The sequence below is a fragment of the Hyperolius riggenbachi genome, chromosome 8 (assembly GCF_040937935.1).
Source record: "Hyperolius riggenbachi isolate aHypRig1 chromosome 8, aHypRig1.pri, whole genome shotgun sequence".
Lineage (NCBI taxonomy): Eukaryota > Metazoa > Chordata > Amphibia > Anura > Hyperoliidae > Hyperolius > Hyperolius riggenbachi.
The window spans coordinates 267,249,449-267,262,735 of record NC_090653.1 but is presented as its reverse complement, the minus strand read 5'-3'; the positions used below and the strand labels follow the sequence as shown (position 1 = coordinate 267,262,735).

The 13,287-nt window shown below is 45.1% G+C and overlaps 1 protein-coding gene across 1 annotated transcript in view; it reads left to right on the top strand.

Annotated features, from left to right (window-relative positions):
- The first annotated feature begins 347 nt into the window (after window positions 1-347).
- The window catches only part of FAM50A (family with sequence similarity 50 member A), a 42,902-nt gene continuing 29,962 nt past the window's right edge, over window positions 348-13,287 (top strand). Inside the window, exons 1-5 of the mRNA XM_068248811.1 lie at window positions 348-587; window positions 5,701-5,785; window positions 8,269-8,368; window positions 8,455-8,642; window positions 9,210-9,286. Coding sequence (XP_068104912.1) covers window positions 477-587; window positions 5,701-5,785; window positions 8,269-8,368; window positions 8,455-8,642; window positions 9,210-9,286 — 561 coding nt within the window. The 5' untranslated portion in view covers window positions 348-476. The remainder of the gene's footprint in view (window positions 588-5,700; window positions 5,786-8,268; window positions 8,369-8,454; window positions 8,643-9,209; window positions 9,287-13,287) is intronic.

Sequence of the window (13,287 nt, the reverse complement as noted above, 5' to 3'; positions counted from 1 at the left end):
TTTAGCTGCCCTTTAGCTGCCAAGATTGCACAATACAATCTTACCAAAGCTATGTAGTAAGGGCCAACAGAAAATGCTTTGAAAATGTTTCTATGAATATCCATTATGTTCTTTTTTTTCTTTAGCTTAATTATGATATTTCCCCTCTGTGACATGGCAGGCAGCTGAAGACCATGTCAGAAAAGGCTGCCTCGTCTGACGACCACACCCCTCCATGGAAGGGAGCTGCACATGCTGATGGCAGTAAAAGCACACACAGCTATAGTACCGAAAAGAGCTGCACATGCGCAGTCTTACCCTTCTGATGGGGAGCCTCACCAAGCGACGGCGGAAATGAGAAGCTGCTCCCAGAATGCTGCACGGCAGGAAGTGGCTGGATTGTGTGTGTGTGTGTTTGTTTGTGAGAGGAAGGCAGAGTACTCTCCGAGGAGAAGAGCAGCAGTTCTGTAGCTAGCCCAGCATATCGGGGAGACAGCATGGCGCAATACAAGGGGGCGGCCAGCGAGGCTGGGAGGGCCATGCAGCTGATGAAGAAGCGAGAGAGGCAGCGAGAGCAGCTGGAGCAAATGAAGCAGAAGATCGCTGAGGTGACCCGCTCTCTACCCCTATACTGTGCTGGCTACTCCGACACTGCTCTGTACTGTGCCCCAATATATCACTATGCACCACTATACTCCATACTGCACCCCAATATTCAGCATCGCAATATACTGCTCTGTACTCAGTACTCTACCCCAATATACTATAATACACTATAACCCCTACTGCTCCCCAATATTCTATACTCCCTACTGCTCCCCAGTATACTGCACTGCTCTGTACTCTACCCCAATATATCACTATGCAACACTATACTCCATACTGCACCCCAATATTCAGCATCGCAATATACTGCTCTGTACTCAGTACTCTACCCCAATATACTATAATACACTATAACCCCTACTGCTCCCCAATATTCTATACTCCCTACTGCTCCCCAGTATACTGCACTGCTCTGTACTCTACCCCAATATATCACTATGCAACACTATACTCCATACTGCACCCCAATATTCAGCATCGCAATATACTGCTCTGTACTCAGTACTCTACCCCAATATACTATAATACACTATAACCCCTACTGCTCCCCAATATTCTATACTCCCTACTGCTCCCCAGTTTACTGCACTGCTCTGTACTCAGTACTGTACCCCAATATATCACTATGCACCACTATACTCCATACTGCACCCCAATATTCAGCATCGCAATATACTGCTCTGTACTCAGTACTCTACCCCAATATACTATAATACACTATAACCCCTACTGCTCCCCAATATTCTATACTCCCTACTGCTCCCCAGTATACTGCACTGCTCTGTACTCTACCCCAATATATCACTATGCACCACTATACTCCATACTGCACCCCAATATTCAGCATCGCAATATACTGCTCTGTACTCAGTACTCTACCCCAATATACTATAATACACTATAACCCCTACTGCTCCCCAATATTCTATACTCCCTACTGCTCCCCAGTTTACTGCACTGCTCTGTACTCAGTACTGTACCCCAATATATCACTATGCACCACTATACTCCATACTGCACCCCAATATTCAGCATCGCAATATACTGCTCTGTACTCAGTACTATACCCCAATATACTATAATACACTGTAACCCCTACTGCTCCCCAGTATTCTATACTCCCTACTGCTCCCCAGTTTACTGCACTGCTCTGTACTCAGTACTGTACCCCAATATATTACAATGCACTATACTCCATACTGTACCCCAATATTCAGCATCGCAATATATACTGCTCTGTACTCAGTAATCCACCCCAATATACTATAATACACTATAATCTCTACTGCTACCCAATATACTATACTCCCTACTGCTCTCCAGTATACTGCACTGCTCTGTACTCAGTACTGTACCCCATTATATTACAATGCTCTATACTCTATACTGTATCACAATATACTGCTCTACTCAGTACTCTACCCCAATATACTATAATACACTATAATCCCTACTGTTCCCCAGTATGCTGCACTGCTCTGAACTCAGTACTGTACCCCAACATATTACAATGCACTATACTCCATACTGTACCCCAAATATACTACAATACACTATACTTCATGCTGTACACCAATATACTGCACTGCTTTGTATTCAGTACTGTGCCCCAATGTACTACAATGCACTATACTCCATACTGTACCCCAATGTACTGCACTGCTCTGTACTCAATGCTGCACCCCAATGTACTAATACACTATAATCCCTACTGCTCCCCAATATACTACACTACTTTGCACTCTATGCTGTACCCAGTATTCTGCACCCCAATATACTGCACTGTACTCAATTCTGTGCCCCATTACACTACACTGCTCTGTACTCGGTACTGTGCCCCAATATACTGCAATGCTCGATACTCTATATTGTACCTCATATCCTACACTGCTCTGTACTCAATACCGTGCCCCAATATACTAAAATGCTCTATACTCCATATTGTACCCCAATATCTGACACTGCTCTGTATTCAATACTGTGCCCCGTTATACTACAGTGCACTATACTCCATACTGCACTCTAATATTCTGTACCCTAATATACTGCACTGTACTCAATACTGTACCCCATTATACTGCACTGTATTCAATACTGTACGCCAATATACTTCTCTGCACTCATTACTGTGCCCCAACATACAACACTGTTCTTAATATAGTGCCCCAATACACTGCACTGTATTCAATACTGTCCCTTGATATACTCCAGTGCACTATACTCCATGCTGCTGCACCCCAATATACTGCACTGTACCCCAGTATACTGCCCTGTACTCAATACTTTACCCTAATATACTACACTGCACTGTAATCCATCATGTACCCTATTATACTGCACTCAATACTATACCCCATTATACTGCACTGTATTCAATACTGGGTGCTGGTCTAGTTTAGGGAACCCAGCAGGAAACCTCATAGGGATTCGGCTAACATGATTGGGTGGACGGCACCCTCTTGAACGTCTTGGTTTCCAATAGGTTACAATAAACTACACCCACACTATTCAGTCAATCACAATGCTTTGTGCTGTAATGCTAGGAATACACAGTACGTTTTGTACCATGTAATAGAGCCACTGATGGCTCGATTGATAAAATCCGACATGCCCGATCACCCGCCGGATCGATTCCCCCGCTGGATACCGTGGGCAGGACAATAGAAGAAAACGAGAAGATAAGAAGCGCCCGTGGGAACGAGCGGGAATCGATCCAGGCGCCCGCGGGGATGCACCGGAATCGATCCAGCGGCTCGATTACAAGGTACAAACCGTACCGTGTATTCCTAGCATAAGAGAGTGCTGTGAATGATAAACTGTTTCCAATGAGGTGGCCTGCTGGGTCTCCTAGAATAGACTAGTGCCCAATACTGTATCACAATGGGCTCTATTCACAAAACTACTTGCGGGAAATTTGCGACCAAAATAAGACAATGTTGACATTCACAAAATTTTCCGCGTGCGGAAAATGTGCAGTAAAAGTGTGCAAATGTGGAAATTTACCGCAAAAGTCAGTAATTTCCACAAAAGATCCAAATTCACTATGAAAACTGGTGCATTATTTCTGCCTTAAAGGGGAACTTCAGCCTAAACAAACATACTGTCATTAAGTTACATTAGTTATGTTAATTAGAATAGATAGGTAGTATAATCTCTTACCCACCCCGTTTTAAAAGAACAGGCAAATGTTTGTGATTCATGGGGGCTGCCATCTTTGTCATGGGGCAGCCATCTTTTTGGTTGAAAGGAGGTGACAGGGAGCAGGAGACACAGTTCCAACTGTCATGTGCCCTGATCACCCCTCCCAGCTGCACACCCTAGGCTTCAAATGTCAAATTCAAAGTGTAAAAAAAAAGAAAAAGAAAAATTGCACCAAAACAGCAGAACGAGAACATCAGCAATCCCATCATGCTTTGCACAGCATTAGGGGAAAAAGGCCCGGGCAGTTTTCTTCTGTGCAGCTAAAAATGAGGCTTGTATAAGAGAAAAAAGTTCTGATGCTGTGAAACTGTTAATGAAACACCAGGCCTTTCCAGTGCTGCTGAGTCAATTTTTAGTCTGGAGGTTCACTTTAAAGTTGACCTGAACTCTTGCACAGGACTGAAGAAATACAAAGAGAAATGCACCCTGTATGTATTTAGAGAGTTTAGCCTGTTTAATCCCCCTCATTTGTGTCTAATCACAGGTTGTAATCTGATCTATCCCGTGTCATATGACTGCCACAGCAGAGATGCCAGATAAGGCCATTCGAAAGCACAGGAGGTGAACAATATGTCTGCTCCCATGAATCAGGAAGTAGAAACTGTGCAGATTTATTTTAGGATTTGAATCCGGTATAACAAAGAAATGTTTTTTGTTTAAAGGTTATGATGCTGTTGTGTATCTTTTAGAGCAGAGAGGACTTTCTGAGTTCAGGTCCGCTTTAAGTACTAATATTTTTTTCATATCACCTACAAGTAGCTGCCGGTAATTTAGCGGTAAAAAATCCTTTACCGCATGCGTGATTGTGAATAGAGCCCAATGTACTGTACCCCGATATACTGCACTGTACTTAATATACGCCAGTATGCTGCACTGTACCCCAATATATATAACTGGATCAAAAATTTAAAAAAGGTCCGCACACTCCAGTGTGGTCAGTACACGGTCCCCTTTGGCAAGGCAATAAGCAGAATGGTACCTTGACAAAGGGGACCCTCCGTGGCCCCGAAACGACTTGTTGGGTCTTGATTGGCATAATGTCACGTTTTGTCTAATAAATGTGGACTGACCACACTGGAGTGTGCGGACCTTTTTTGAATTTTTTATCCTCATATTGCCATGGACCAATATATAACTGCACTGTTCATTATTATTTACCCTGATATACTGCCCTGTACTCAATACTATACGCCAATGTACTGAACTATACTCAATAATGTTCCACAATATACTACAGAAGGAGGTTGCTGGTATTCTTCTTTGGTGGGAGGAGACTTTTGGACAAAATGATCATTAAAGGATACCCGAATTGACATGTCACATGATGAGAGACATGTGTATGTACAGTGTCAAGCACACAAATTACAGTGCTGTGTTCCTTTTTTTCTTTCTCTGCCTGAAAGAGTTAAATATCAGGTATGTAAGTGGCTGACTCAGTCCTGGCTCAGACAGGAAGTGACTACAGTGTGACCCTCACTGATAAGAAATTTCAACTATAAAATACTTTCCTTGCAGAAAATGGCTTCTGAGAGCAAGAAAGAGGTAAAAAGGGGAATTTCTTATCAGAGAGGGTCACACTGTAGTCACTTCCTGTCTGAGCCAGGACTGAGTCAGCCACTTACATACCTGATATTTAACTCTTTCAGGCAGAGAAAGAAAAAAAGGAAAACGGCATAATTATTTGTGTGCTAGGCATTGAACATACACGTCTATCTCATGTCGCATGTCACTTCAGGTTTCCTTTAATGACACATTTGGTCAGACAGTCTTGTCTTTACAGGGCTGAAGATATCAGTGACCAGCAAGAGGCTTTTTGTATCATTGCTCAGCAATGGCAGCCTCCTTGTTCTGATGATATATGAACACAGCCGGCTTGTATTTGCTTCGTTTTAATGATCAGGTTTTCTCTTGCAGGAGAATGTGGTTAAGGCAAACATCAACAAGAAGTTCTCAGCACATTATGATGCGGTGGAGGCGGAGCTGAAGTCCAGCACTGTGGGTGAGTAGAGATCATAATTGCAGAGGGGTCTGTCTAGCTTATTAGTGTCATACAATACAAGCAAAGCAGCTATTTTGTGAAGTGGGCCAGCGTTATGCCTGTCACTACAGCATAAATAAACTATCATCCTTCTGGGGCTTCTGCCTTGTATTCCTTCTAATAGCAGCTGCATGCAGCTTAAAGTACCCCTGAAATGAGAGGGATATGGAGGCTGCCATATTTATTTCCTTTTAAACAATAATAGTTGCCCGACTATCCTGCTGCTCTTTCATTTCAGTATTATCTGAATCACACACCTGAAACAAGCATGTGGCTAATCTAGTCAGATTTTTCTCAGAAACATCTGATCTGCTGCATGCTTGTTCAGGGGGCGTGGCTAAGAGTATTAGAGGCAGATGATCAGCAGGTCAGTCAGGCAATCTGCATTGTTTTAAAAAGAAAGAAATCTGGCAGCTTCCATATCCCTCTCACATCAGGTGTCCTTTAATATCAGATTCCAGTCCACTTTTGAATGACGTGTGGCATCCCCAGCAGAATGTGAGCTTATTGCACTAGAAGTTCAGCCTTTTAAAGCAGTGCTGAAGTATAAAAGATGGTCACCTGCATAGTCCAGAGGCTTCTCGGATCCTTTCCCAGCCCATTGATCCAGCATTAGTTGCGATTGTACCGGTTCAACCCAGCAGGTCAAATAGCCTTTCTCTGGTCGAATGCGGCCTTAAACAAGCGCATCTATCTACCAGTACCCAGTATAGGGAAGCAGCCATGCACTGTACATGGGGGGGGGGGGGGGGGTCGTGTCTGTGTATGATTGCTTGTACTGGGCATTTGCAGACTGTACTCGCACATACCTAGTGCAGATGTGCTTGTTTATGGCCTAAAGAGAAAGAGGGGCCCAACGCTAAAGAGAGAGAGATTGGCTGGAGAAGGACCAAGGAATCCTCTGGATGGTCCAGCTTCACACTTATGTGTTAAACTTAGCGGTAACCCCGAGTCAGGCTCAGGACGTAAATCTGCAGCTCAGGGCGGTAATCATGTGCCTGAGTGAGTTATGCATAGGTTGCTGCAGATCTCTCTGTGGAATGTTTTTTTTTTCTTGTTTTTAGGGTCTAAAAGCTTGTGAAACAATTGCACGGCTTTTAGACGCTACATCTGGAAATAATCATAACGCCAGGGAGGTTAAGTATCTAACTTTCAAATTTTATTACATTTCAGGCTTGCTTTAATTACAAAAAAAAACTTTCATATGTCTGAAATAATGCTGAACTTGCACTGGTTTGTTTTTTAAAGAGTAACTCCGGTAAAAATAACAGAGCCTGTCATGACAGTTTCTGTCTTAACCACCCTGGCGTTCTATTGAGATCGCCATGGCGGCTGCGGGAGGGTTTTTTTTAAATTAAAAAAAAAACTATTTCATGTAGCCAACTGAAAGTTGGCTGCATGAAAGCCCACTAGAGGGCGCTCCTGGAGCATAATTCCGATCGCCTCCGGCGATCAGAATTAACAAGGAAGGCTGCAACGAGCAGCCTTCCTTGTTTGGCTTTCCTCGTCGCCATGGCGACGAGCGGAGTGACGTCACCCGACGTCCTGACGTCAGCCGCCTCCGATCCAGCCCTTAGCGCTGGCCGGAACTATTTGTTCCGGCTGCGCAGGGCTCGGGCGGCTGGGGGGGACCCTCTTTCGCCGCTGCTCGCGGCGGATCGCCGCAGAGCGGCGGCGATCGGGCAGCACACGCGGCTGGCAAAGTGCCGGCTGCGTGTGCTGCTTTTTATTTGATTCAAATCGGCCCAGCAGGGCCTGAGCGGCACCCTCTGGCGGTAATGGACAAGCTGAGCTCGTCCATACCGCTAAGGTGGTTTAAGGACAACTGAAGTGAGAAGTATATGAAAGCTGCCATATTAATTTTCATTGTAATCAATACCAGTTGCCTGGCAGCCCTGCTGATCTCTTTGGCTGCAGAAGTGTCTGAAACAACTCTGAAATAAGCATGCAGCTAATCTTGTCAGATCTGACTATAATGTCAAACGCCCGATCTGCTGCATGCTTGTTCAAGGGTCTATGGCTAAAAGCATTAGAGGCAGGGGATCAGCAGGGCAGCCAGGCAACTGGTATTGCTTAAAAGGAAATAAATATGGCAGCCTCCATATACCCCTCACTTCAGTTCACTTTTGACAGATCAAAGAGTCTCGGGTTTAAATACTTACCTTATTCGCCGCTATTGGGTCACAGGTGATGCTCCGCACCCCCTCCTCCTCCAAAGCTCTTTGGAAACCATGCCACACCCCCAGATCAGCAGCCACCAATTAGGCAGTGGCTGCTGAGCTGGGAGTGGCAAACGCTTCGGCAATTTTGAAAAAAAAAAATCGCCATGAGCGCATCTGAGGGAGGCGTGCCTGTAGGCACCCCACCCCCATCCTCCTTTTACTGGAGGTACACTTTAAAGAAGGATTCTTGGTGTAGTCTTATGTTTTGTGACTTTTCTTCAGGTCTGGTGACCCTCAATGACATGAAGGCCAAGCAGGAAGCTCTGGTGAAGGAGCGGGAGAAGCAGCTGGCCAAGAAGGAGCAGTTCAAAGATCTGCAGTTGTGAGTCGAGGACACATCAGCCAATCGGGTACCGTACTGGGCTCCAGGTCATGTGACTGACTCCTTTCTCTATCTCCTGTATGTAGGAAGCTGGAGAAACAGAGGGAGAAAGAGCGGAAGAAGGAACAAAAGAGGAAGATTGCCAGCTTATCCTTCACTTTAGATGATGAGGAGGAGGATGAGGAAGAAGACGACGACGATGAAGAGGATGAGGAAGAGTATGATGATGATGATGATGAAATTGAGGAGGAGGAGGAGGACTTGGAGAAAGAAGGTAAGATTCTGCTTTTACCCATAATCCTTTGCTGTCAAGAATATATTCTTATAGATATCTTTGTCTGCCGCTGAACAGTTGTGTAATTGGCAGATCTGGATAAATCTAGCTGATGGTCCCACAAACTATTCACAAGGTTGTTCTGGTCATTTTGCGTGAAACTGCAGAGTCGCAGCGTAGTGCAATGTGGATGGCAAACCTTAGAAGGAATAGGCAGTGTTTACCCACCCAACTTACCTGCGGGGGAACCCTGCAGATTAGGGCCGCATTCAGCCCTAGTGGAAACGGGTCCTTACTGAACCCAGAAAGATCAGCCGTTCTGCCAGGCAACTGGTATTGTAACAGGAAATAAATATGGCAGCCTTTTGGGCCAAAGTCTTTTGATGCATTTTAGGCAGGCCGACTCAACCATATTTATGTACACGGGTACAGTTTTATCTAATAAGGTTCATGCCTCTGGTAATGCAGAATGCTCATGACAAAGGGTATTAACTGTCTACCGTTTCAGTTTGGCTTGGATGTCTGGTATTTCTTCCTCTGATCTTCATCTCTTCCTTTTTGTTTCAGAGTTGCCAAAGAAGAAGAGGAAACTGGGAAAGAATCCAGATGTAGACACCAGCTTTCTGCCAGACAGAGATAGAGAGGTATGGGAGCTCTATGTCTCTTAAAGAGACTTTGAAGTCTCTAAAAAATCTGTTTATTACAAAATTCCCCTTAACATAATAGCCCTACCTAAACCGCGGCATCCCCGCCGTTTTACGCTATCTAAATCCCTCCAAACTCCTCGGGGGGCACTCCGGGCAGAGCTTCCGTGTGAGGCAGAGCTATGAGCTGCAGCCCTGCCTCACACGCGTCTGTCAGCGGCGGATCGCCGCCTCTCCCCCGCCCCTCTGTCTTCCTTCATTGAGAGGGGTGGGGGAGAGGCGGAGATCCACCGCTGACAGACTTGTGTGAGGCAGAGCTGCAGCTCATAGCTCTGCCTCACACGGAAGCTAATGTTGGCAGCAAAATCTACAACCAAGAAAGTCGTGGATTTTGCAGGGGAGAGGGAGGGTGCGTTAGGGGGGATTTAGATCGCGTACAGCCGCTGGGATGCGGCGGTTTAGTTAGGGCTAAAATGTTAAACAGGATTTTGTTATAAAAAACGGATACAAAATATTACCTAAACCTAGATTGTTCAGAAAAAAACAAAACAATATATGGATCACCTTGATGGCATAAGTAATAAAGTTATTGCTGTATCAATAGTGACTGCTGAAATTCCAAAATTGCCAAGAATTTTAAAGGGAACCTAAACTGAGAAGGATATGGCTTTTTCCTTTTAAAATAATACCAGTTGCCTGACTCTCCTGCTGATCCTGTGTCTCTAATACTTTCAGCCACAGCCCCTCAACAAGCATGCAGATCAGGTGCTCTGACTGAAGTCAGACTGGATTAACTGCATGCTTGTTTCAGGTGTGTGATTCAGCCACTACTGCATCTAAAGAGGTCAGCCGGACTGCCAAGCAACTGGTATTGTTTAAAAAGAAACATCCATATTCCTCTCAGTTTAGGTTCCCTTTAAGTCCCATACACATGCTACATGAAACTTGGCCGAGGTGGCCAATAACAACCGCCTCTGCCGAGAATCCAGCGTATGTACAGCCCCACCCAACTCTGGTAGCAATCCACCTGGTGGATGCCTTCAGCCTGAGAGCATTATTCTCCCCACTTATCACTCCTGTTCTCCCCGCCTCCGAATACGAACAGAACACGCCACTAGCCTGCAGGCTAACGTCTGTACAGCCTTGGCCCTGCAATGTCACCTGAGGATCGGATCCTGATCCCCAGGGGTGACATGCCTCTTGTGTACGAGGCTGTACTGTACAGTATGCATATTTATTTATTATTTATTTATTGTATTTATAAAGCGCCAACATATTACGCAGCGCTGGACAATAAATAGGGATACATACAATATTTAGGGGTGACATACAGCAAAATGACTACCTGAATACAAGAAAGATCAGATCATGCAGCACAGTATGAGTACAAGGTAATGCTTAGTCAGTCACTGGATGGAGCATGGAGATTAGGCAAGTTAGGTTCACTCAGATGCCTAGCATGGGTTCACAGTAATGGAGGTGCATGATCAGGTTGGACACAAAAGGAGGAGGACCCTGCCCAAAGGCTTACAATCTAGAGGGAGAGGTAGGGACACGAGAGGTAGGAGACCAGAGTTCAGCTGTGGGTTTAGAGCACTTGTGAGGGGTAGTAGGCCAGAGTGAAAAGGTGAGTTTTGAGGGCTTTCTTGAAGATGTTGAAGGAGGGGGCTGCCCTAATGGGTGGAGGTAGGGAGTTCCATAGTGTTGGAGCAGCTCTTGAGAAGTCCTGGAGGCGTGCATGGGACTGGGTGATGAGGGGGGCGGTTAGGCGAAGTTCATTGGAAGAGCGGAGTGAGCGGCTAGGTGTGTACCTCTGTGTAAGATCGGAAATGTAGGTTGGACAGGTTTTGTGGACAGATTTGTAGGTCAGACACAGTATCTTGAATCTGATTCTGGACTGGATAGGAAGCCAGTGAAGGGATTCAAGGAGGGGATCCGCCATGGTGGAGCGATGGGAGCAGTGGATAATTCTGGCTGCTGCATTCATGATGGACTGCAGTGGGGCTGTTCGGGTCATAGGGAGACCAGACAGCAGGGCATTGCAGTAGTCAAGGCGGGAAGTTATGAGGGCATGGATGAGGAGTTTGGTGGTGGCAGAGGTCAGGAAAGGGCGAATCTTACAGATGTTACGAAGGTGGAAGTTGCAGGACTTTGAGGTTTTGGATGTGGGGAGTGAAGGAGAGTGCGGAGTCCAGGGTGACACCCAGACAGCTGGCTTGAGAGGTAGGGTGAATGGTAGTGTGGTTAGCAGTGACATGCACATCTGGGAGGTTTATGGATGTCCGGGGTGGGAAGATCATAAATTCCGTTTTGTCTAGGTTTAGTTTCAGGAACCTAGCGGACATCCAGGAGGAGATGGCTGATAGACAGGAGGAGACCTTCTCCATGGTAGTGGTGGATATGTCAGGGGTGTGGAGGTAGATCTGGGTGTCATCTGCATACAGATGATAGTTAAAACCCATGGAGGAGATAACCTTGCCAATGGAGGATGTGTATAGGGTGAACAGTAGGGGGCCAAGGACCGAACCTTGGGGGACTCCCACCGAGAGGTGGTTGGGGGTGGATGAGGACTCATTGAAGGCGGTATTTAAGAATTGTTACATTTTGTTTTGTTTTTTTAGACCCAATTTTATAAGACACATAAGGACACTGTTAGCCATGCACTGCATCCCAGTCCATGTCCAGTCGTCTTGACTACGTCTTGCCATTGGACCACGATGGACTGGGACTGATGGAGTGAGGCTGATGAACTGAGCAACTCTCCCTCACTATAATCCAGTTCATTCACAAAAAGTCAAGTGCCTAGTATGCGGAAGGTATTAGGCAAATGGAAGCTCTCTGCCCGCGTCACCATGTCAACCACTGACACATAGTAACAGTTTAGTTTAAAAAAAAACAAAACGTCCAAGTCCAACCAGAGAAAAACAAAAAGGCAAGTAAACATTCGTTTAACAAACGTTCTCTCCTGTACCCTCGACCTTTTTCTAACTCTGGGACACTTAATAGGCTGCCACTGATTAGAGACGGTAAACCATTCAACCTACATTGTAAATGTTTAAATATAAAAGAAAACCCTGGGATACTTTAAAGGACCCTGAGCAGTGGCCTAAATTAAAAAATCTGGACTTACCTGGGGCTTTCTCCAGCCACCTGCCCCCAGTAGCACACAAGGTCCCTTGGTATACTCTTTCTCCCTTCTGTGGTCCTGCTGGCGGCTTGGATAATTCGGCGACTATGCTGTGCGTGGCCACGCCGTGTCATCACGCCGGTCGCTGTTAGCATCTTGCGCAAGCACAGCTCTGTCTTTAGAGAACCGCTCAGGAAGCTTATGGGATCCGGTGTGATGACGTGCATGCGCACCTTCTGGCAAAGTTGCTGGGTTAACGGAGCCGACCACGGAAGGGAGCAAGAGAATGCCGGTATACAGGGAGTGCAGAATTATTAGGCAAGTTGTATTTTTAAGGAATAATTTTATTATTGGAACAACCATGTTCTCAATGAACCCAAAAAACTCATATCAAAGCTGAATATTTTTGAAAGTAGTTTTTAGTTTGTTTTTAGTTTTAGCTATTTTAGGGGGATATCTGTGTGTGCAGGTGACTATTGCTGTACATAATTATTAGGCAACTTAACAAAAAACAAATATATACCCATTTAAATTATTTATTTTTACCAGTGAAACCAATATAACATCTCAACATTCACAAATATACATTTCTGACATTCAAAAACAAAACAAAAACAAATCAGTGATCAATATAGCCACCTTTCTTTGCAAGGACACTCAAAAGCCTGCCATCCATGGATTCTGTCAGTGTTTTGATCTGTTCACCATCAACATTGCGTGCAGCAGCAACCACAGCCTCCCAGACACTGTTCAGAGAGGTGTACTGTTTTCCCTCCTCGTAAATCTCACATTTTTTTTTAATCATACTTGTTTTTATTTTAGAAATAAAAAAGTAAGAAAAAGGAACTGGGTTTACAGGTTGAACAATCAAGAT